The sequence below is a fragment of the Poromitra crassiceps genome (genome assembly GCF_964638095.1).
Source record: "Poromitra crassiceps genome assembly, chromosome: 2".
Taxonomy (NCBI): Eukaryota; Metazoa; Chordata; class Actinopteri; order Beryciformes; family Melamphaidae; genus Poromitra; species Poromitra crassiceps.
In genome coordinates, this window is record NC_139624.1 from 83459251 (window position 1) to 83484866 (window position 25616).

At 44.8% G+C, this 25616-nt stretch overlaps 1 protein-coding gene across 2 annotated transcripts in view; it reads right to left on the minus strand.

Moving 5' to 3' along the window:
* plcd1a (phospholipase C, delta 1a) overlaps positions 1-25616 on the minus strand; it is a 35633-nt gene that overhangs the window by 2647 nt on the left and 7370 nt on the right. For both annotated transcript variants that reach the window (XM_083655033.1, XM_083655032.1), the window contains exons 2-14: positions 19300-19458; positions 11041-11269; positions 10651-10780; positions 10275-10503; positions 9345-9546; positions 7978-8122; positions 6473-6625; positions 5163-5312; positions 4438-4594; positions 3176-3292; positions 2907-3085; positions 2299-2434; positions 658-807 (exon numbers count right to left, since the gene is read on the minus strand). In XM_083655033.1, coding sequence (XP_083511159.1) covers positions 658-807; positions 2299-2434; positions 2907-3085; positions 3176-3292; positions 4438-4594; positions 5163-5312; positions 6473-6625; positions 7978-8122; positions 9345-9546; positions 10275-10503; positions 10651-10780; positions 11041-11269; positions 19300-19458 — 2136 coding nt within the window. The remainder of the gene's footprint in view (positions 1-657; positions 808-2298; positions 2435-2906; positions 3086-3175; positions 3293-4437; positions 4595-5162; positions 5313-6472; positions 6626-7977; positions 8123-9344; positions 9547-10274; positions 10504-10650; positions 10781-11040; positions 11270-19299; positions 19459-25616) is intronic.

The following is a 25616-nucleotide window of genomic DNA, read 5'->3' on the forward strand; positions in this document are numbered from 1 at the left end:
CATCATAGGATAAAACAGTGTGTGCCTCGTCATAGGATTCAAACAGGCTGTACCTCGTCATAGGATAAAACAGTCTGTACCTCATCATAGGATAAAACAGTCTGTACCTCGTCATAGGATAAAACAGTCTGTACCTCGTCATAGGATTCAAACAGGCTGTACCTCGTCATAGGATTCAAACAGTCTGTGCCCCGTCATAGGAAAAAACAGTCTGTACCTCGTCATAGGATTCAAACAGGCTGTACCTCGTCATAGGATTCAAAACAGAAGTCATATGATTTGCATAAAACAGTGTGTGGGGGGCGTGCCTCTTCATAGGATTCAAAAGTACAGTTGAACTTGAGAATGACAACAAAATGATGTAAGAAATGTGTTTTCCCTGAGATAAGAAATATGCAGTTTATTGTACTTTAAAGAATAGAAAGGAGTGATGCTCAACATTAAAGAAAGACACGCTTGTAGGAGTGTGCGGACAATACTAAAAGTAAGTGGATGGTGGTTATCCTAAAAGTAACAATTGTGTAATTTTTTTCCAGATAGGCTCTTTGCATTTTCGTCTTCTTAATTCTCGACTCGACGGGGTTTACAACTGGGAGCTTCTACATATCAGTTCCTGGAAATGAGTTTGTACTTGATGTGAGGGAGAGGATTCCTTACCGTTCTGTAGGCTGGTGAGCGGCACACAGTACTGTGCTATGAGATCATTCTGGGATGTCGAGTCATAGTCCTCCACCACAAATCGCACCAGGACCAGCTCCGGGACGTGGATGTCAAACTGGAACTTCTCATTCCAGCTGGGGTTGAACCCTGAAATGGACAGATGATCATTCAGAAGGTGCAATTTGCTGATGAGTTTGGAGTTGCTACAAAGGGTGTGTGACATTTGCTCTAAGGAGGATTGATAATTCTATAGCACAAGTCCTAATTATCTCACAGGACACTTTTCTGTCTTCCCAGTCTTCTCTTTTACAAGGAAGACTTCGCCAAGAAGCAGCTTTGATCATGAAAATATTTGAACACAAACACAAGTGACAAAACATCAAATGGAAATAAATAAAACCTGCCAGGTGGTGATTGAAACTAATGTCTAATATTTTTAGATGCTTACTATTATGCACATAAGACCCTCAATTACATAGTTAGAAGGATTTGGGTTTCCAGGGGCTTTAGAGTTGATTATGCCACTATATTATTTATGTAATACAATTGTACAGTGAGGGCCTCTATGTAATTGACACACACACACACACACACACACACACACACACACACACACACACACACACACACACACACACACACACACACACACACACACACACACACACACACACACACACACACACACACACACACACACACACACAAGAAAGCTGATCATATCACTCCAGTTCTTAAGTCCTTACACTAGTTGCCAGTGTGTCATAGAATAGATTTTAAAATACTGTTATTAGTCTATAAATCACTTAATGGCCTAGGCCCAAAATACATAGCTGAATTGCTCCCACGCTACGAACCGTCTAGAACTCTTAGGTCAACAGGGTCCAGCTTATTAACTGTCCCTAGGATCAAATCAAATCATGGGAAGGCTGCATTTACCCACTATGCTTCTGCTAGCTGGAACAAATTGCCTGAAGACCTCAGATCTGCCCCAACCTTACTTACTTTTAAAAATAGACTAAAGACTTTTATGTTTACCGTCGCTTTTAACTGCTGACAGCTACTATGCAAACCCAATGAGTCCTCTATAAGTTTTTAGCTCTTTCTGCAACTGCTGCGCCTGTTGCTTAATGTACTTTTTATACTCTTCTTTAAAGTTTTGTTGTGATGCTTTTAAATGTCCATTTTATTCTTTTCTTTTCCTGTCAACCATTTTATGTGAAGCACTTTGAATTGCCTCTGTGTATGAAATGTGCTATACAAATAAACTTGACTTGACTTGACTTGACACACACACACACACACACACACACACACACACACACACACACACACACACACACACACACACACACACACACACACACACACACACACACACACACACACACACACACACACACACACACACACACACACACACACACACACACACACACACACACAATTCTCACTAGTGTTGTCCACTCTCTGACTTTGGCTACATTATCTGCTGCTTTTTGCTTTTGTTTCCATTCCACCTTCCTCCCAAATATATTCTCTTGAATATATTATATTATAGTGGGATTTGAGTGTGTGTGTGTGTGTGTGTGTGTGTGTGTGTGTGAGTGCACGCGTGCATGCGTGCGTTGTACTCACCATTGTTCTCAATGTAGTGTGTCTCCTTGCTGTTATTGTCTGCCGGAACTCCACAGATCTCCACTCTAACCAGGGGGTCAACAATGGATTTGTGCTTGTCCTTGTTCACTTTAGGTAACTGCTGAGCTGAGATCACCTATTGTGTTGAGACACACAAAGGACACACCCAAATATGTGTAACAATACAAACATGGAGCAAAGGCAAATAATGTCTAAGGGGCTGTTCAGACAGGACGTGTGTATTTCAGAAGCCAGCACCTTCCTGCAATACATTCTCTATGGGAGCACCCTGGGTGTCTCAAGTTGAAGTCATTGGTACAATATTTTAGATTAAATTGTCAAAACGTGTACCTTTCGACTTTTCATGAACTAAGAAAAACAACCTTGATTTCAGATTGACCCACGTGCATTGTTTAGTTTATCCAATGGGTTTTTAAAGGCTATTTAAAATGTTATCAACGCATAGCAGGACATAATATCCTTCCATTTAAGTTGAAACATGAAAATCTTCAGAATTGGAGTTGCAAGGTTTTCACATGACAACGGCGAACAGGAAAAGCGTAGGTGTCAGCTCCAGTACTGAAACAGGCTTGTACAGTATGTCTCACCATCACATGAAAGCTCTTCCTCTTCAGCCAGGGCCCCTTGTTTAGTGTGACAGGATCAAACTGAGAGGCCAGGTCTCTCTGGAACTGCGGTTTCAGAATGTAGCCACACTTGCCGTTGGGCAGAAACCGTCCCTGGTTCAGGTCCATCTCTCTGGAGGGGGTCTGGAAGTTCAACGCCACTAACAGCCGAGAGAGAGGAGAGAATGAAAGGACTTTCTACATGTAATCCTTATGAATAACTGACTGGTTTTATATCCATGACAGTGTACCTATCTGGCAGCCAGCGTTCCACATGGGCACGGGGTCGTAGTTGGAGGAGTCGGTTCTGGAGCCGTTTGGGTAAATCCTACTGAGCTTGTCCATGTTGTGGTGGATGTAGGCCGTGGCTGTGGGAGAACATTGAAAAGAACACATTTAAAATACTGTAGCTACTTTAACACATGATAGCAAACAACTATCAGTCAAAACCTCGGACACACCACATTTATTTTCTTTATTTTTACTATTGTCCACATTTTAGAATCTTACTTACTATAATAAGCCGTTTCCGCGCAGCGCACAATTGCGCGAGTGTCGAGTGACATCACTGATGACATCACAATTGCTCACATAGGCAGAGTGACATCACTGACGACAAGAAATCAACTCAAACCAGAGAAACTCCAGTTGAGCATGTGAAGCTAAACACATGCATAATAGCCAGATGTAGGCCGGCAGCCAGCTAAAAATTGTGCACATGGCACATCCTCTCCGGAGTCTCCTCCCTAGAAATCCACACACAATGTGACCACACAAGGGCTAACACCAGAGGATATATATGTCTCATCCCCGGTACCCCTAACTCATGTTCTCCATACATTGATTGGCATTTTCCACGCTGCACCTGCCCTAATCAAAACTCATGAATTAACTTGTTACAAGTTTATGTAAATATGATCGATTTCTGTGGGTTCATGGTTGTGTAAATATGAGTGATTTCTGTCATACTATTGATTACTATTCATTCCCCATTTCAATTACGTTCGCCTGTCCCTTGTTGATTAGACCCTTGTTGATTTGATTCACAATCAAAGTGTAATCCCTATGTCTCTATGGGGGAGACAAAAAGTGTAAAATATAAAATAGTTTTGATTCTTTAAAGTAGCTGTCCTTTAGGGCTTTATAAAAGGTTTTAGAAAGAAATTCATACATAGACATCAACTTCACTAGTTATAGTGAATAAAATGGCTTTAAGAGAATAAAAAGGTCTCCCAAAACTCTCTTTGCAGTGTCACAATCTGGTATCTATGTACTTTCTTCGGTGTTCTTCACCTGTATTTTGTGCCTGCTGAGACTAACAGTAAAGCCTTGTTTGATTATCAAGCCTGTCTCCTCTTGTCTTGCTGTCTGCCTTTGGGTCCACCTGATCTGCACTTCTCTGACATGCAGGTTACTCAGTAGAACTACAAGCAAAAATGTGGTGAGCCAAAAAATCTGAGAGATCCTGTTATACTAGACTTGTTGTCACAGATGAAACAGACGTGGAGTTTACCTGAGGTCTCAGCCAGGTTGAGCGCTTTGCTCTCCTTAAAGGAGGACATCTCGTAGAAGGCCTGGCTGTCACTGGCACGTTCAAAACCACTAAAATGGACACTCTTGCAGTAGATGACCATGTCTGAGAGTTCTTTGGCAAGCTTGATCTTCGATGTCTGTAAGGGCACAGGATAGTGACACAGCAGCTAGTTTATTATGGCAATAATCAAAATAAACTTAAAGACCCAATCAGTAACTTTTTCACCTTAATATAACAACTTTTTAGTCATTGAAGATGGTAGAGTGACTTGTACCAGGGAGAATGTCAACTCTATTGGTCACACACCGGCCTCCAAAGGTCTCTCCTGGGTCTAAGCACTTTTGTGCCTGCATCCCGGAGGCAAGATGCACACATGTGCTGTACTGAGGGAGCGTTGTGTTCATGAAAACCAGGAAGTAACTCGGTGTGGATTTGCTATGAAAATGACGTTTCACGTAACTATGGATTATTATTTCATCACGTGGTGAGTACCCGATGTCACAACAACATGTACATAGAGCTTTCTGTCGCTGTGTTTTGTTGACCTTGAACGGCGATATCGATACCGATACTATTGCATCCAGAGGGTGCAGTTTCTCCAATAGCAAAACTTGGAAAAGCTTTAACTGTTCATTTGTGTGTGCTTATTTTAGATCAAATATGATTAGAGTAGTTTTTACTCAAATAATAAGCACTTTACACACCTTAGCCTTGGCTTTCTGTCCATTCTCCTTAGAATCTGCAGCCTCGTCCTCCTCAGACACGCTGTCACCCTCTATACTGCTGTTGCTGTTGAAGGCAGCATCCAGTTTGTTCAACCGTTTCCCCTTGATTAGGAATCGCCCCTTCAGCGCCTGCACAGAGACAGATACAATGTTGCACAGAGACAGATACAATGTTGCACAGAGACAGATACAATGTTGCATAGAGACAGATACAATGATGCACAGAGACGGATACAATGTGTGCATCAACATGTTGTCCTGCAAATCATGCAACCAGATCCAAGGTAGATGATGGCAACTCATTAGAGACTTAATTTGGCCACATGCAAGTGCTAAAGGCAGAGGAGCCTATTCTTGTTTTGCAATAGTCAAATGTATGTGCAAGTGGTCACGCCCTATCAGCAGCCAGTGAGAGGAAAATGTGATGCATGCAAGCCATGATTATAATTTCTGTAAGACAGACAATACCACAGGCATCCATCACATGGGTACTGAATTTAAACAGCACCGCCCATAAGCGCTTTGGAATGGTAGTGACACTGAAAGATGATTCCATATGCTGATGTCTCCTCTCTCCCCATGTCTCTCCATCACCCTTCAGTGAGATTCACAGAGGTCTGGCACAGTTTGCATGCAGTCACACAGCTCCTTGTTATCAAAGATAATGAGTGAGGGTTGACGGAGGAAATAAATGTGGGAAATGAAAGCTGGAGAGTTGTAGTGGGAAGAAGTAAAGAAAGAAAATGCAGAGCAAAAGCAGACAAGCGAGGAGGCAAAAACGAGAGGTGTGGGTGCGGATCGTAAACTGCAACATTTAACTCGCAATCATTACCATCTTTAGTAAATGGAATGAAACCCAGCTGTGGGAATTGCCTGTGAGCCTGCTGAACTAACAGCCAACCTCTGTTCACATGAGATTCCATTTGCCAACAACCTCGGCCCACTCGGTCACACAAGGTGCTCTCTCACACGCTGCTGAGCCGCACACATACAGTAGATCTTGTAGGAGCTGTGTGACTCCTGCTCCATTGCTTGCTTGGGTCGAGCAAAGTGCCAACATATGGGAGAGCAGAATGGTTTTGAGATTGATGTGGTTTTGATTGTGTGACAGGCTAGCAGTTTGTTTGATGTTCACATAATGAGGATACGCCTTATTTTGATGGCTTCTGGCTTCCTTTCCCAGATCTGATTATCATAGTAAATAAACAGGAGAATTACTATATTTAAGTAACATGCTCAAAGTAACATGTTTCAATGAGCTCAGGTAGAAAGACTACTGGTTTCTTGACCTCAGGTGAGGGGAAGTTGGTAGGCATGGTGTCCCCCAGAGGTTGCGTGATCAAAGCACCACCCAGGATGGAGCTCATATGCTGGGCCATCAGCTTCTGTTGCTCCATGCTGCAGTGGTTCTCCAGGGAGAGGATGACTGGGCACTCTGAGGTCTGGGGAAAAGAACCAATCTTTCAGTGAAGGTCATGTAAATTATGTAACAGTCATGGAAATTACGTTTAAATTCAATTCAATTCAATTCAATTTGTTTATTTGTTCAATAGGGGACAGATGTACATTAATGAACATTTAAAAAAAAAAAGTAAATGCACGACAATAGACCCTTCTCACGGGGGCCATTTTGTGTCGAGAAGCCAGGGTAAACACAGGTGCAAGCAAAACACTAATGAGGGTTTCCAACTTCCATGATTGGGATTTGGAAACCCTCATTAGTGTTTTGCTTGCACCTGTGTTTACCCTGGCTTCTCGACACAAAATGGCCCCCGTGAGAAGGGTCTATCGCAGTCACAGGACTGATTTCCATTGTTAGTCCCCCTGCCAGATGATACAGGCTTAGAGTCCCGGTAGGGGTAAAAAGTAACATAGTGCAACAAAAATATATTTAAAATGTAAACACAATACAAAGTGCAAGTATGCAGAGAAATGGTCCTGATAGGGGGAAAAGTAACTTAGTGCAACGAAACATATTTAAAATGTAAACACAATGCAAAGTGCAAAGTGCGAACCTGAGATTAGAGCTCTACATAGCTAAGTACAAAGTGCAAAGTACAAAATATACAGGAATATACAGTCTGATACTAAAACCTGAGTTTGGGATCAACATCCAGCTAAAAAGTAAGATCTACAAAGAAGACTTACTCAAACAGATATAAGAGAAAGAAAAAAAAAAGACAGAGATACAACACACATATCCATACAGTATAAACATACTGTTCTATTCCCTAGTGATGAGTACATATATATATTTAGAACACGGCTCTCTTGAATACTCGATTCTGATTGGTCAATCAACAATATTCACCGGTCATTATTTCTCGACAACCGACCGCTGCTCTGCCACACCTGGATTAATCAGTTGATAAGAGCCTTTTGTCAGCAAGCCACTACTAATTAGGCCAACCAGTTGCAGCTGTGGTGTCTTGTGTGCCAATTACGAATGAAACCGCTTTATCGTTGAAAACGCTATTAAAAAATATATTTGAATAATTATTTTTGTCAGATTATTGAATGATTTAGTTGTAGGCCGTGTTCTAAGCGGGATAATGTATATTGAGGCGGTGATTACTGGGAAATAATGACCTTCAGGTGAACGATTAAGCCCTCCGCTACGCGTCGGGCTCAATCCACCTGTCGGTCATTATTTCCCCCGTAATCACCGCCTCAATATACATTATCCCTTACATATACGTACTGTATATATATATATATACGTATATAGACATAAATGTTGTCTCGATTAGCAGTCTCTATAAACAACCTGTCCTACGGTTAATATCTCACATACTTTGAAGGCATACTCTTTGATGGCCTTGATGACATCTTTGAAGAGCACTTTGGACGTGAGCGTGTAGCCGTGGTAAATAACAGGCTCTCCATTAGCACCGTCCCAACAGTCCAGCTCAACGCAGCGGCAGCTCTTCATCAAAGCTCTGCAAGGAGAAAGGAACATTCATGACTACCTGGAGTACCTGCAGTCAGCACAGGCATCACTGCTAACCGAGCGGCAAATTAAGCCAACGTGCAAGTGCAAAAACAGTTCCACAAATGGCCACTTGAGGCTGGCTCCAAGAAGCGAGTCAATCCCCAAAGACCCCCATGTTAAAATGTCCAACTTTACAGCAGAAATAAACATGTTTACAGCCCGATAAAATAAAATAAACAGTTTTGGTCTCTAGCTAATTTCCCTGTTCACAACTGTACTGTACAGGAGGTGAATCTTTATATCACTCAAATGGTAAATGGTAAATGGTCTGCATTTATATAGCGTTTTTATCCAAAGCGCTTTACAATCAGTAGGTAGTCTACATTCACCCATTCATACACCAATGGCGGCAGGCTACCACTGCCTACACACCATCGGGAGCAAGGAGGGTTAAGTGTCTTGCCCAAGGACACAACGACAGCAGCTGGGAGGGAGCGGGGATCAAACCGCCAACCCTTGCGTCATTGGCCGACCCGCTCTACCTCCTGAGCTAAAGCCGCCCCGTAACACCCTACCCGTTTAAGTTTTTTTAAGACTTACATTTATGCATAATTAAGGGTGTGTCTGCTTTCAGTGACAGGTGGCTAGTCGCCTATGGTCACCTCAGCTACTCTTTTGATTGTTTGTGGTGACTTTTGGAGAATTTTTCATGCAAATATTGGACAAATAATAATATGCTGTGCAGTTAATTGTAGCCTACTAACAGACCGTCCAAGAAGTCTGTGCTCCAGTTTTTCTGGTGTGAAATTTAGTATTAGTAGCAGGTATCTGTGTTTGTGCTCACCATACCTGCTTTGTTAGCTTAGCTTGTTAACAAGCTAACTAGCCAGCTAATGATTTAGCCTTGGCTAAGCCTACGAGCAAGATACCCACCTGTGCTAACGATGCTAACGTGAGCGTATATTATGCTGCATTCAATTGTGTTTTCCGTGAATATGACATAAATCCACTTGAAAGGAAGTATGGACGTCTCGTAAGAAGCATGGACATTTACAAATGGGAGAATTGGTTTATGCTAAGAAAACCCTTGGTTAACCGTTTGCTGCTTTCCATTTAAAAACACTGTAATTAGTGCGATAAGGTAGGGCTGTTTTCAGGAACACTGCTCCTCTGTCCCCTTTCAACCCTAGCCATGACGTAGGCTAATGTATTTTGGTTAAAGTGCTTGCCGTATATAGGCCTCACTGCTGCTGGGCCCTTTGAGTTGGTCTTCCATCAGGTACGTGTTGTGTGAGGAGGAGATGTAGTAATGGTTGAGGGGCTGGCTCATGTCCTGATACACCTGCTTATGGGCTGAGTTCAGGATGGAACCCTCCTCCTGGTGCATGTACATCAGGAAGCCATCTTTGGTCATGTGTTTCTTCTGCTTAGCTGGGGGAATGGACACAGGACAGAGACAGAGACAAGAGATGCTGTGAGATGCAAGTTAAAGCTATGAAAATGTGCTCACAACAGCTTTATTGTGACAATGAAACATAATATTGAGAGAATCTTGCTTCCAATTAATTTGACATATTTCAATTTTCAGTACCCCACAAAATTGAGGCAAGCACAAAGACCTCTCAACATCAAGGCATGTTTGTCTACTGGTTTGCCATGATTTATCCACGAAGTATAAAAGTAATGGGTAAAGTAATCATTTTGATATAAAAATTACAATACATTTTGAATAGGATTTTTTCACAGCAGCCAGTGTCTAAAAGGCAGGGTAAACAAAGGTGCAACCACAACATTAATGAGGGCCCCAGCACTGGAACACCTACATCATTTTATACACAAATGGCTGCTGTGAAAAAGGCCCATTTAAGGAAATTATTGTTAAATACGTGTAAATTATGAAATGGAAAATTTCCCAAACAAAGTGAAAAAGTAATTTCACTATGTGACCTCTCTTATATTCTCCAAATGATCCAGAACAGTATGACCTACTGTGAAATACTGTGTGAGATCAGAGGCTTCGCTACCTGTTTCATCCAGCTTGTACTTCATACAATAAAATAAATACAAAAAAATTAAAGAAATTGGGAATAGGCCTTTCCACAGCAGCCACTTTGTGTCTAAAAGGATCCACAACAGTGTCAGATCAGAGGCTTCCCTACCTGTTTCATCCAGCTCGTACTTTTGGATCAGTCTGAGAGCGTCCTCCATGGTGGCCTGCTCCCTCTGCTCATTCAGGAGGAAGTTGAGCAGGTCCCTGACGCTCATCTGACCTGACGTCTTCGCGTACATCTCGTAGATGACGTCTATCTCCTCCCGGTGTGTCAGCAGCTCGTAGAAGTGCTTGATCTCGGAGCCTTCCAGAGAGCCGGAGAGAGACTTGTCACATTTCTACAGGATGTGATAATTATGACACAGTCAATCAACCAGGCATATAAATGGGACAGGCTGCCCGCTGTATGTCTCATGTTTTGATGATTAAATGATGTCATGTACAATATCGTTCATAAACTGCTGACTTTTATGAGAGCTACTCACATTGAAAAGCTCCTCTGCGTACGTGTCGTCCACCTCGATGTTGATCTGTCGCAGGAAGTGCTTCAGCTCCTTCAGCGTCATCTTGTTGTCCTCATTCTTGTCTGCTTTCCGCATGCAGTTGATGATCCAGCTTACATTCACATGTAAGGATTTGGCATTCTCTTATTCCAGCTCAGCTCAGTACATAACTCAATCAAACTAGCTTAGTGGTTTCAGAACACTTTTCTGACCAAATTATGAAAAGAATACAAGTAATGAAGAAATAAAACAACAATATGGGATTTCAAAAGACACACACTTGCCATTCAAATGCAGACATCGGGTTCACATGCATCACCTGGGAGATGCACGTGAAGTGGTTTCCCAGTTAAATGCACTGTAAAAGGATACTGCTCACTCTTCTGCTGCTGGCTGAGGTTGCGATGGTTGTTAATGATCTTCTCCAGGCCGTTGAGCCACTGCTTTGCCTCGTCATCATTGGCTGCCATCAGGTCCAGGATCTTCTTGTGGCCCTTAAAGATGATGGAGAAGCAGCGGTCCTCGATGCCGGGCTCCGTGTATTTATGAAGGCCCTCGGACTGACGGCCCTTGCGTACTGAATCGATGTCATCGATGGAGACTGTTGGGGAAAAGATGGGTTTGTATTGTGTTTGTACGACAAAGAAGAGTATGTGTATTTCAATCTGTGGGGTGGATCTGTGGAATGGGTTGGGTGATGGGTTGAAGCAAAGTATAAATATGAAACAATTTTAAAAAACAATACAAAAAATACATTTTTGGGAGGTATATGGTTGAGGATGGGTTGTGTTAAGGGCTGTTTTTTGTTTGCTGTTCTTTCAATTTATTTATTTTTAAACACTGGGTGGATATTTGGGTTGTAAATAAATTGGGATAGATCTTTATATATTTAATTTGGGTTGTAAATACATTTGGGATATTAGTCTGAATATTTATATTTGGTTGTAAATAGATTCAAGAAGCTGTTCAAGTTATTTAATAAAGATGTGAGAAAGGGGTAGGAATATATAGGTTTTACGTCTATCTACTCCTTTTCAGACAATGTTTCCTCCTTTTGTTTGTTTACTCATCTGTTTTTTTATTTTATTTTATGTTAGAAATAAATCTATTCATTCATTCATTCAGTTATGGCAGAAAACAAATCATAATCATCTAATGGTGGAAATCCTGATCTGGACTACAACCAAAATCTAAGCAGTTCCTTGGGTCAAGGCCAATCTGTCAACCAGATTTAATAGATATCCATTTCATAGGTTTTTGAGATATCATATTAACAGACAGACAGACAGACAGACAGACAGACAGACAAACAGACACAGACAGACAGACAGACAGACAGACAGACACAGACACAGACAGACAGACAGACAGACAGACAGACAGACAGACAGACAGACAGACAGACACACACACACACACACAGACACAGACCGACAGGCAGACAGACAGACACAGACAGACAGACAGACAGACAGACACAGACAGAAAGACAGACAGACAGACAGACAGATAGACAGACAGACAGAAAGACAGACAGACAGACAGACACAGACAGAAAGACAGACAGACAGACAGACAGACAGACACACAGACAGACACACAGACAGACAGACAGACAGACAGATAGATAGAAAGAAAGACACACAGACAGACACACAGACAGACAGACAGACAGACAGACAGACAGACAGACACACAGACAGACAGACACACAGACAGACAGACCGACCGACAGACAGACAGACAGACAGACAGACAGACAGACAGACAGACAGACAGACAGACAGACAGACAGACAGACAGACAGACCGACAGACAGACAGACACAGACAGATAGAAAGACAGACAGACAGACAGACAGACAGATAGACAGACAGACACACAGACAGACAGACAGACAGACAGACAGACAGAGATAAATTAACAGGGGTGAAAAACATGACCTTGTTGGAGGAGGTAATAAATATAAGTGCTTGAGTCCAACATTTGGACGCAACGAACCTTGGTAAAAAAAAAGGAGGGGGGGGAGGTAGTGAAAATGAAGAACACAATTTGTATTTCAGTCACAGTTAGACCCTCGAAGCAGGATTTGAGAGCTACATTATACAAGACAACATCTGTTGGTACCAGAGTCCTTGTCTTCCTGGACACCCCGACACAAGGGGAGATATGGCAGGGCAGAGTGTGCCACAAACTGTTTTCCCATCTTATCAACAGGAAGGCCGTGTGTCTGTGTGTTGGCTCACTTCTGAGGCCTTTGCCCACACATGCAGCAGATAAAACCATGCAGTTGTTCAGCAACAGACTTCCACTTAACGTGGGTTTGTGAAGGACAACACCAGAAATGTGTATACATTTGAGGTACTACTCTCACTATTTGCAAATAAGCTTGTATATCAAGTATTTGCATCATCCCAAAGACATGTAGTTCACTAAATGGCAAACGTGCAGAGGTGAAACCGCTTGCACATTAGTCAAAGGCCTTGTTTACCAAAAACCTGAGTGTATTTCATCTAACAGATCTGAGTGAATATGTCTTGAGTCCTTGTAGGCTGTCTAAGCGATAGCCTCGCATCCATTTTGTTGTTGTCTGCTGAATTCTTTGGCAAACCAAACACATTCCTTGGCTTGGAGATGTTATTACTGCACTTTACGACGCTTTACGATGCAATCTGGCTTCTCGCCATTCCCCTTCCTCACTAAGCCACGACAAACAAGGACAACACATGCTCTGATCTGATCGTCATTCCTACGACTATTTTCACTTTCTCAGAACGTTTGGTATTGTCAGATCAGATAGTCCCAACGCATTCACACTATCAGCTGCTGCCTATTTAAAGACAATATAAATTGAAGGTCTCTGCACACGCAGCACCTTTTTACCCACACATTAGGGGGCCAGCTCTATTGTGGAGCAGCTTAGTTCATGCACGGAAGAGCACGCACGTCCACAGATGAGCTCATCATCACGCTCAATGGCAACAAGCCCGCCGAACCAAAACACCAAAGACAGGCACAGGCAGGCTTAGCTAACGAGGCCATATAGTGCATGGGTTACCATCACAATGTTTACACCCTTTTCATCCAGAAGCTAGCGAATCTAATGAAGATGGAACACTGTACAGTAACCCAGGAGCTCAGCCTGTCTAGGCTCAGAGTAACCCAGGAGCTCAGTCTGTCTAGGCTCAGAGTAACCCAGGAGCTCAGCCTGTCTAGGCTCAGAGTAACCCAGGAGCTCAGCCTGTCTAGGCTCAGAGTAACCTAGGAGCTCAGCCTGTCTAGGCTCAGAGTAACCCAGGAGCTCAGTCTGTCAAGGCTCAGAGTAACCCAGGAGCTCAGTCTGTCTAGGCTCAGAATAACCTAGGAGCTCAGCCTGTCTAGGCTCAGAGTAACCTAGGAGCTCAGCCTGTCTAGGCTCAGAGTAACCCAGGAGCTCAGCCTGTCTAGGCTCAGAGTAACCTAGGAGCTCAGCCTGTCTAGGCTCAGAGTAACCCAGGAGCTCAGCCTGTCTAGGCTCAGAGTAACCTAGGAGCTCAGCCTGTCTAGGCTCAGAGTAACCCAGGAGCTCAGCCTGTCTAGGCTCAGAATAACCTAGGAGCTCAGCCTGTCTAGGCTCAGAGTAACCCAGGAGCTCAGCCTGTCTAGGCTCAGAATAACCTAGGAGCTCAGTCTGTCTAGGCTCAGAGTAACCCAGGAGCTCAGTCTGTCAAGGCTCAGAGTAACCCAGGAGCTCAGTCTGTCTAGGCTCAGAATAACCTAGGAGCTCAGCCTGTCTAGGCTCAGAGTAACCTAGGAGCTCAGCCTGTCTAGGCTCAGAGTAACCCAGGAGCTCAGCCTGTCTAGGCTCAGAATAACCTAGGAGCTCAGCCTGTCTAGGCTCAGAGTAACCCAGGAGCTCAGTCTGTCTAGGCTCAGAGTAACCCAGGAGCTCAGTCTCTCTAGGCTCAGAGTAACCCAGGAGCTCAGTCTGTCTAGGCTCAGAGCTCAGCTAAGCTCAGTCTGCTCAAAGAGAAAAAAAACACAACCTTGTGCGGTGAAAACACACCCAAGGCTGGGCCGTGCACACTCAGCTGACTGGTGGATGAAGAAATACCTTGTAGGCAGCCACCAGAAGGGGTGCCATTGTTTTATCTGCGCATACACGTATCCCCAGCAAAACAGAGCATTGTCGAGGAACTGAGCATTGTGAATTTGGACCACTCTCCAGAATTTCCATCTGGAGAGACGGACCACAAAGTCCAAATTCATGTCATCGGTGTCACGCAGGCATTGCTGAAATACCAGATAACATTTCACACAAAGAGGATATTGTGCTGCTGGCCCAATAAAGTTCATGCTCCTGTTTCCCAAACTCTTCTCTCCAGAGAGAAAACAATATTCGACACCGAAGAGGAAATTTCCAAGTAGAGTGGCAGGCTAGCTCACGAGTAAACTTCCCCTTTGGGTTAATATTCAGCTTCAGAGCAATTGTAGTATGTATGATCTGTACATGCAGTGGAAAATGAATCAAACTTTTGTAATGCAGGAACCTTTAGAGCTGAAACACATACACAAAAGAAATGCTGAGGAATAAAATGCAAAGCATCAACCACCTGCTTACCCTATCAGTTAGACTTGTTTGAATATGAGTGTTTGAATATTGTTCAGTCAAATTCTGCTCTACTAGGTTAGCAAATGTTCATCTAAATGTGTGAAGGAAGCTACTGGATTGATATACAAATAGTTTCCAATTCATAACAAATCAATGTGCTATGATGACTGACAGCTTCATTTATTTTCTATCATCTTTATAATAATGTAGTACAAAATCTCAGATGTCTACCTCATATGACCCTGATGCTGTGTGTGTGTGTGTGTGTGTGTGTGTGTGTGTGTGTGTGTGTGTGTGAGTGTGTGTGTGTGTGTGTGTGTGTGTGTGTGTGTGTGTGTGTGTGTGTGTGTGAGTGTGTGTGTGTCTGTGTGTGGGGGGCGGGGGGGGGGGGGGGGGGGCATGTGTGGGCGGGCGTGTGTGGGTGTGCGTGTGTGGGCGTGCGCGCGCGTTAAGGGTGTGGATTGTAAACACCGGATGCCATTTAAAAACAAAGAAACTAAACCAACACAATTTTGCACTACTACGAATCTCGATTCTTAGGGGGAGACTCTGGAGATGATGCGCCATGGCTGCATTCATGGAAATCTCCGCTCCACAGGCTCCCAAAATTGCGACTGACAAACAGACAGACAAACAGACAGACACCGCCCACCCACCTAGGCGCCATTGTGCAACTGTGCGCCATCGGCTCATATTACATCACAGTTGCTCGAGTGACAATTGCTCAAGTGACATCACTGATGAAATCTCTGATGACATCACAATTGCTCAAGTGACATCACTGATGGCATCACAATCGTGACACACACACCGCCGCCACAGACACCACTTAGCCAATTTGAACTAAGCTAATCTGGATGGTTCTTTACAGGTATTATGACTGTCCTCACACCAACCTACCTGCTGCTGATAATAAGGTATATATACCTATACTATACAATAAGTGCTTAAAACCAAAACATGCTGTTCTCTTAGCCTTTTGTAAATCTCATAGCTAAATGTGCTTAAGCCCACAGGAAGACAATAAAACAGGCAGCTCATTTCCATCAACAAGGAAATGGCAGTGAACTCACATCTGTTGTTTCCCCCTCTGCCCAATCCTGTCCCATCTCCACCATGCTCCAGCATGTCTGCTTGCCATGAACAACAGCTTTGCCGGATGACCCGTCACACGACCTATCTGCTACCATAGCTACTCTGTTTCGCTGCATTGCTTGGCCTCCCCTCTGTGTGTGTATAGAGTGCCAAAGCCACACCCTCTTCCGCATTCACCATACACACCAAGGGATTTCATCCACCATTCATTTTTCCATCTACATCGTAAAATGCTTATAAAAATAGTTTTACTTGGTCAAACCAAGCGATCTACCTCAGTGAAATGTTCTATGGTCTCTCCTGATTCTAAATATAGCTAAATCGCTTGGTTTGACCAAGTAAAACTATTTTTATAAGCATTTTTTATGAAATGTAGATGGAAAAAATTAATGGTGGATGAAATCCCTTGGTTCGTATGCTGAACGCGAAAGAGGCTGTGACTTTGGCACTCTCTAGTGTGTGTGTGTATAGAGAGGTGGTGGTGGTGAGGTGTTTGTTCAAGGCTCAGAGACAGGGCAGAGGTTAAGGTGGTAGTGAGGTGTTTGTTCAAGGCTCAGAGACAGGGCAGAGGTTATAGTGTGTGTGTATAGAGAGGTGGTGGTGGTGAGGTGTTTGTTCAAGGCTCAGAGACAGGGCAGAGGTTATAGTGTGTGTGTATAGAGAGGTGGTGGTGGTGAGGTGTTTGTTCAAGGCTCAGAGACAGGGCATAGGTTATAGTGTGTGTGTATAGAGAGGTGGTGGTGGTGAGGTGTTTGTTCAAGGCTCAGAGACAGGGCAGAGGTTATAGTGTGTGTGTATAGAGAGGTGGTGGTGGTGAGGTGTTTGTTCAAGGCTCAGAGACAGGGCAGAGGTTATAGTGTGTGTGTATAGAGAGGTGGTGGTGGTGAGGTGTTTGTTCAAGGCTCAGAGACAGGGCAGAGGTTATCGTCCCGAGCAGCAGCAGCCGTCTGGGTTAGGAGAGATCAGAACCGCCAGCTGTCGCTCGGCCCGGAGGAGATACACACAGCCACTCCCTGACAATGGATCACTGCCCAGAAATCAAAGAGGATGAATCCCTGTCTCTCTCTCTCTCTCTCACACACACACACACACACAAGCACGCACGCACGCACGCACACACACACACACACATACACACACACACACACACACACACACACACACACACACACACACACACACACACAGATACACACCATTGAATACACACTCACACACACACACACACACACACACACACACACACTCGCATACGCACACACACACACACACACACACACAGATACACACCATTGAATACACTGTCACACACACACGCACGCACATACGTATGCGCACGCACGCACGCACGCACGCACACACACACACACACACACACACACACACACACAGACACACACACACACACACAGACACACACACACACACACACACACACAGGATTCTCACTAGTGTTTTCCACTCTCTGACTTTGGCTACATTATCTGCTGCTTTTTGCTTTTGTTTCCATTCCACCTTCCTCCCAAATATATTCTCTTGAATACTGGTGGGATTTGAGTGTGTGTGTGTGTGTGTGTGTGTGTGTGTGTGTGTGTGTGTGTGTGTGTGTTTGTGTGTGTGTGTGTGTGTGTGTGTGTGTGTGTGTGTGTGCACACACGCGCATGTGTGCGTACATACGTATGTACATGTGTGTTGTAAAGCAAGAGGCTATTGTTCAGATTTTAGAGGGCAGCTGAGCTCACATAGGCAGAATAACAGAAGGATGTATAGGTCAAAACACACTGGCATAAACAAACCCAGGTTAAACAAAATGAAAGCCTGAACTCAGATCAAATTGAAGGCAGAAATGTATTGTTTGGTGGATTGTTCTTATAGAAACTCTCAGTTGTAATACACATCATGTAGATGAGTCTCCCAGCTCACTCACACACAGTGCTTCACAGTGCTGGAGGCGACACTCACAGGTCTGGGAGCTCTTGAACGTAACTTTACACAGTGCTGGAGGCGACACTCACAGGTCTGGGAGCTCTTGAACGTAACGTTAGACAGTGCTGGAGGCGACACTCACAGGTCTGGGAGCTCTTGAACGTAACGTTATACAGTGCTGGAGGCGACACTCACAGGTCTGGGAGCTCTTGAACATAACGTTATACAGTGCTGGAGGCAACACTCGCAGGTCTGGGAGCTCTTGAATGTAACGTTATACAGGCGACACTCACAGGTCTGGGAGCTCTTGAACGTAACGTTACACAGTGCTGGAGGCGACACTCACAGGTCTGGTAGCTCTTGAACGTAACGTTATACAGTGCTGGAGGCGACACTCACAGGTCTGGGAGCTCTTGAACGTAACGTTATACAGGCGACACTCACAGGTCTGGGAGCTCTTGAACGTAACGTTACACAGTGCTGGAGGCGACACTCACAGGTCTGGGAGCTCTTGAACGTAACGTTACACAGTGCTGGAGGCGACACTCACAGGTCTGGGAGCTCTTGAACGTAACGTTACACAGTGCTGGAGGCGACACTCACAGGTCTGGGAGCTCTTGAACGTAACGTTATACAGTGCTGGAGGCGACACTCACAGGTCTGGGAGCTCTTGAACGTAACGTTATACAGTGCTGGAGGCGACACTCACAGGTCTGGGAGCTCTTGAACGTAACGTTACACAGTGCTGGAGGCGACACTCACAGGTCTGGGAGCTCTTGAACGTAACGTTACACAGTGCTGGAGGCGACACTCACAGGTCTGGGAGCTCTTGAACGTAACGTTACACAGTGCTGGAGGCGACACTCACAGGTCTGGGAGCTCTTGAACGTAACGTTATACAGTGCTGGAGGCGACACTCACAGGTCTGGGAGCTCTTGAACATAACGTTATACAGGCGACACTCACAGGTCTGGGAGTTCTTGAACGTAACGTTACACTGTGCTGGAGGCGACACTCACAGGTCTGGGAGCTCTTGAACGTCTTGTGGGACTCGTGCCACAGGGTCTTGCAGTCCTCCTGCAGTTTGTAGAAGCGGCTCTTCTTCCAGGATTTGGAGCGAATCTTGACCAGGTCCCCACCGGCCAGCAGGAACTGGAGATCTGCATCGCCCTCCAGACCTGGTGCAGGAGAGGAGGGGAGGGCTGCGTTACACATGTTTTACACAGGCTTAAGAAGAGCCAGGCATATTTTATAGCTCTATATGACCTTTCAGTGCTAAAGGTTCAGAGAGGAGTTGGAGGTTATCACACACAGGAGCTGAAATGATAACAGTGCTGAAAAACACCAGTAATTGTTATAAATCGTTCATAGGCAGAAATACCCCTCTGAGAATGTTGGTTGTTTTCCCCTTTCTTTGCCAGCTGTAATAACATGTTATTCTGTTTTAAACTCTGGACATACATCACAGCATTACATTTCATTTCACAACAGCTGAGCTGGGTCAGTGGCTTATCTGTCACTGACTGATGATGGTTTTCTGAGGAGGGTGTGTGACATTTGCTGCAAGGATGATTCATACTTCATCTATTACATTGATATGAGGCCACAATCCTCTCAAAGGGCACTGCTGCCTGCTGCCACGTTATGGAAGCTGCCTTCTTTTGGGTTGATTTGTTTTACCATCCGTGTGTTTGTTTGTGTGTGTGTCAGTCTCTGTGTGCCTCTCAGTGTAGGTGTGTAGGTGCGTCAGTATATGTCTGTGTGTGTACCAGTGTGTGTGTGTGTGTGTGTGTGTGTGTGTGTGTGTGTGTGTTTGTGATGAACTTTGTACACAACTTATATGGATATCTGAATCACACAGGGCTTAGTCATTAGCAAAAAGAAGCCAGTAAATGTACCCCAGAACAGCTAAACTTTCCCTCTCTACCAATTAAGTGAGAAGAAGTAATGACCGGTGTTGTGCCAAAAAGTGATTTGCACAGCGCTGCCTCCACCCACCCTGTGAGCCCCATGGCCAGCCCCAGACACCCAGGGCACTGACCCACCCCCACCACCCAGCCTGCCAGTGCCTACCCGGCCCAGCTCCCACCTTCTCCGGGAAGACCACCTCCGGGGGAGACCCCCCCTCAAGGACCCGGCGCACTAGCTGAACCTGCGGACCCCACACTTAAGCGCCCCTCCCCGGACTACACACAGACTCCCACCCCGCCAGACCCTCGTTCCCCTGGTAATCCAAACGCAAATCACTTTTTGGCACAGGGGGGTCTCCCCCGGAGAATGTGGGCTCACAGGGTGGGTAGAGGCAGCGCTGTGCGCGGTCCCACGGAGCGAAATCAGTTTCTGGCAGCAAATCACTTTTTGGCACAACACCGGCCGTAGGGCAGTAAGCGTAGGGCACCTGAGGGAAGGAGTTTCTCTACGGGTTGGTCATGATTGTTTTAGGGGTGTGGACAGAAGTTGAACCACAACATTACAGACATATTTTTTTACAAGGTCCAAGCACAGAGTCACAAAGGCTGTTTCTGTGTCTCTGGCCAAACTGCAGGAAGGAGGACTGGGCAGGGCAGGGGTCACAGGTCAGGGGTCAGGGCCTTAAATTCCCTGCTTGTGCTGTTCATCATCTGCTTTTTCCATCTCATCTAATTTTCCACTGATCGACTTGATCAGTGGTCTGCACCACCCGGAAGGAGGAAGTGACGTCACAACGCTGCGACGCTGTGTGATACCGGTGTTTTCAGCTCTGCCTATTACGACTTATTTTGCCAATTCCTCGCCTACCTTTTGCTATCTTATCTTTTCTCTGCCTGCGATATCACATCGCTACTCAATAACTCTTCTCTCTCAATCCGCGGACATCTGAAACAACCGTTCTATCGCTAAACGTTAGCCTAGCCGCCTGCTAGGCTAACGTAAACAAGAGCTGCTAGCCACCAACTAGCAGCTAACGCTAAACTGTTTACAATGCCCTCGCTCTCCCCCCTGGATAATCACCATGCTACGCTTCAAGCTGCTGCCTGATACTACTTCAACACCAGCTCCCTCAGTATCCTGGGTCCTCATCGCACAACAACTAGCCACAACATCTGAGCGACTGGTCCGGCGTCAACCTAGGCTACCAGCCTCTGCTCCCAATGGCCTCAGGTCCCCGGACTGGCCCGGACTGGTCCGGCGTCAACCTAGGCTACCAGCCTCTGCTCCCAAGGCCCCAGGTCCCCGGGCACTGCAACGGCGTGAGCTGCTTCTGGCCGCAGCACTACGACACGCTCCTGACATGGCTAACGCCAGCCATCCCCCTCCCGAATCGGGTAAGATCGATCCAATTCTTACTATCCACTCTCTCTTAGATATGATTAATCTATTAGAAAACCGTGTTTCCCAACTAGAGAACGATAAACGCCAGTCACCTAATGATAGTCTTGTTACACTTAACCAGACTGGCTTCCCTGATCATTTACAATGTACCTCAGTAGCTGATGTGTATTGTGAATTAAGCGAGGATGCTAGCTGCGGTCCACCTGGTGCCCCCGTTAATGCTACTCCGCAGCACGAGCAGAACAACCCGGCCAATGTCTCGTTGGCCCCACAGTCTGTGGATGATGGGTTTACAGTTGTCTCATGCTGCCGTGGCGTTAAACGTGCACAGCCCGCCGCTGTGCAGACCGTTTCCCAACAAACCACTTCGGTTGAGATCCGGAATAGATTCACGCCGCTTGCTAACTCTCCTGTTCAGCATGCTGCGTCGTCCGCTCCGCCCGACAATATTAAACCCTCTATTCTATTGATTGGAGACTCTATAACCCGCAATATCAAGCTTAACACACCAGCCGAGATAGTTTGTCTGCCCGGGGCCAGAGTACCCGACATTGAAGCTACTCTTAGGGTGCTAACAAACAGCCATAAACAGACAATTACCCAGGCTACCCATGATAACATCATACTACACGTTGGCACCAAAAATGCTAGGTTTAAACAATCGGAGATCACAAAGCACAGCATAACTAGGACCTGTGCTTTTGCTAGCAAGATGAGTCGGCATCCATTAATTGTCTCTGGTCCCCTCCCTGTCACACTTAACTCTGACATTTTTAGCAGGCTGTTTTGGCTCAACAACTGGCTGGCCAAACACTGTGCTGATAAGGGCTACCTATTCTTAGATAACTGGCCCTCTTTTAGAGGCATGACTGGCATGCTTAAGATGGATGGCATCCACCCTACCCCATTGGGCGCCAGCACCTTATCAAAAAACCTGGATAGTTGCCTACGGCAAACCCAGACTACTATCCTTGAATGACAGTTTCACCCACAACATGCAGGGCCACAGGCTGCTAGACAGCCTGTTAGTTCTACTTGTGCGGTTATGGAGTCTGCTAGTTCAATTAACTTAGTCTATCCAATACAGACTGTGCTCCGTCCGCGCCGCACTATTACTAGTAACCGACCCATAAACGCTCTGCAATATCCTAACCCAAACCTTATTGTTATTAATCCGACTGTTACCACCGCCGCTCCGTCTCCGTATTATACCACGATCTCTCAAATTAGCACAGTTTCTCTTCGTCGTTCCGTCCCCTCACGCCGCTCTCGTCCACCCCTCAAAACGTCAAACACCAACCTCATTGAGATTAAATCTACTCTTGGTATCGAATGCTCTAAATTAACTAACATTGATGATAAATCTATTCGATTTGGATTCATTAATATCAGATCAATCACCAATAAAGCCCTCCTGGTCAATGACTTAATCATTGAACATAATATTGACGTTATGGGATTATGCGAAACCTGGCTAAAACCGGACGTTGTTCTTCCACTCATTGAAGCCTCCCCCCCTAACTTTGACAATTCGCATGTTGCCAGAATGTCAAGAAATGGTGGGGGCGTTGGCCTAATTTATAACTCAAATCTAGGTCTTCTGCAGGATCAAAAGTATAAGCTCCTATCTTGTGAGATACTTACTATGAGACACTCTAATATAGCTGGCCTCGGAGCCTTCTACCTAGTTATGCTCTACCGCCCGCCCACCTGGGCCCTATTCATCTTTTCTTGATGAATTTTCCAATTTTCTCTCTGACCTCGTAACCCGCACGGATAATATCCTTATCATTGGCGATTTCAATATTCATGTTAACCGTAAAGCTGACCCACTCTGCAAAGCCTTTCTATCTTTAGTCGACACCCTTGGCTTTGCTCAGTTGGTTCATGAACAAACGCATTCTAACGGCAACACGCTTGATCTCGTCCTCGCTCGTGGGATTAACGTCTCAGATCTGTCAGTCATGATTTACCCTCCAGCACTGTCAGATCATTATCTCATTAAATTTAAAATAGACCTGCCCCTCCGGCAATCAAACCTAGCCGATACCTATACCGCCCGGCGTATCGATAGTTCTACTCCCACTGAACTCGCTGATTTGTTATCGGGGCTGCTTTCCTCTCTCCCAGAGCGGATCGACTCCATTAATGAATTCACAAATCAATTTAATTCAATCCTACTCGCCTCGCTTGATTCTATCGCACCTCTACGTACTAAAATCCGTCGCCCTAAAAAACCCTCGCCTTGGTATACTGACGATACACGCGCACAAAAACTAATATGCAGAAAACTAGAACGTAAATGGCGATCATCCAAGCTTGAAGTCTATCGACTAGCTTGGAGTGATAGCCTATTAAAATACAAATGTATGCTCTCCGCTGCAAGAGCCTCCTACCTATCAGATCTTATTAACACTAATAAAAATAATCCTAAATTTCTATTTGACACGGTCGCAAATCTTACTCGCAAACCATCCCCCAATACAAACTCTCCATTTACAGCTAATGACTTCCTTGACTTCTTTAACCATAAAATTATCTGTATTAGAGATGAAATTAGCAACTCTCTATTACTCACAAAGGGTGCTAACCCCTCTCCTAGCCCTGTCCTTAGAACCTTAGACGAGAGTACTATACTCTCGAATTTTGAGACTATCTCCCTAAATGCACTTTCAAAAATTGTACTTTCATCTAAATCCACAACCTGTTTATTCGACCCTCTCCCTGCAAAGTTGATTAAGGAACTCCTTCCAATACTAGGCCCCCCCTTACTTAACATTATCAATAGCTCCCTCTCCTCTGGCATTGTCCCTGCCTCCTTCAAATCTGCTGTAATCAAACCTCTACTTAAAAAGCCAAACCTTGATTCTGAGGTTCTTAACAACTTCAGGCCAATCTCAAATCTCCCCTTCCTCTCTAAAGTTCTTGAAAAAGTAGTCTCGACACAATTAACTGACTACCTCTCGCATAATAAACTTCTCGATCCCTTTCAATCTGGTTTTAGATCACTCCATAGTACTGAAACTGCTCTTACAAAAGTAACCAATGACCTTCTCCTCGCGTCCGACTCTAATTTCTCCTCTCTTCTCATTTTATTAGACTTAAGCGCAGCCTTCGATACAATCGATCATAAGATCCTCCTAGACCGCTTATCTAACTACGTAGGTATCCGGGGCACTGCCCTATCCTGGCTAAAGTCATATTTGTCTGATAGGACACACTGTGTCTCATATAAAAATATTATGTCCACATTCTCCTCAGTGAAGTTTGGTGTACCGCAGGGATCAGTCCTGGGTCCCTTACTCTTTGGAGTTTACTTACTGCCTCTTGGCGAAATTTTCCGTAGATATGGCATTAACTTCCACTGTTATGCCGACGATACCCAAATTTATATATCAATTAGACCAGACGATCGCTCTAAACTCGCTAATCTTGAATCCTGCTTAATCGCTGTTACAGATTGGATGTCAAATAATTTCTTACGACTAAACGCCAACAAAACTGAACTACTAGTTGTTGGCCCAAAAACCCAACTTCCATTTCTCACTGATCTTAGTCTGAACATTGAGAACTGCGTAATTACTCCAAACTCAAAGGTGAAAAACCTAGGTGTTACCTTTGATCCTACTCTGTCATTCGATGCTCACATTAAGGATATCACTAAAATAGCTTTCTTTCATCTTCGCAATATCTCAAAGATCCGTCCCTTGCTAAATGCAACGGATGCCGAAACCTTAATACACGCCTTTGTTTCATCTAGACTCGATTACTGTAATGTCTTATTCTCTGGCCTTCCACTTTGTAGCACAAATAAATTACAACTCGTGCAAAACGCCGCTGCTAGAATTCTAACTAGAACTAAGAAGTTTGATCATATAACTCCGGTCTTAATCTCCCTCCACTGGCTCCCAATTCAGGCCAGATCAGACTTTAAGGTGCTTCTGTTAACCTATAAATCTTTGCACGGGCTCGCACCTCCGTACTTATCTGAGCTAATCATTCCTTATGCTCCCACGCGTACTCT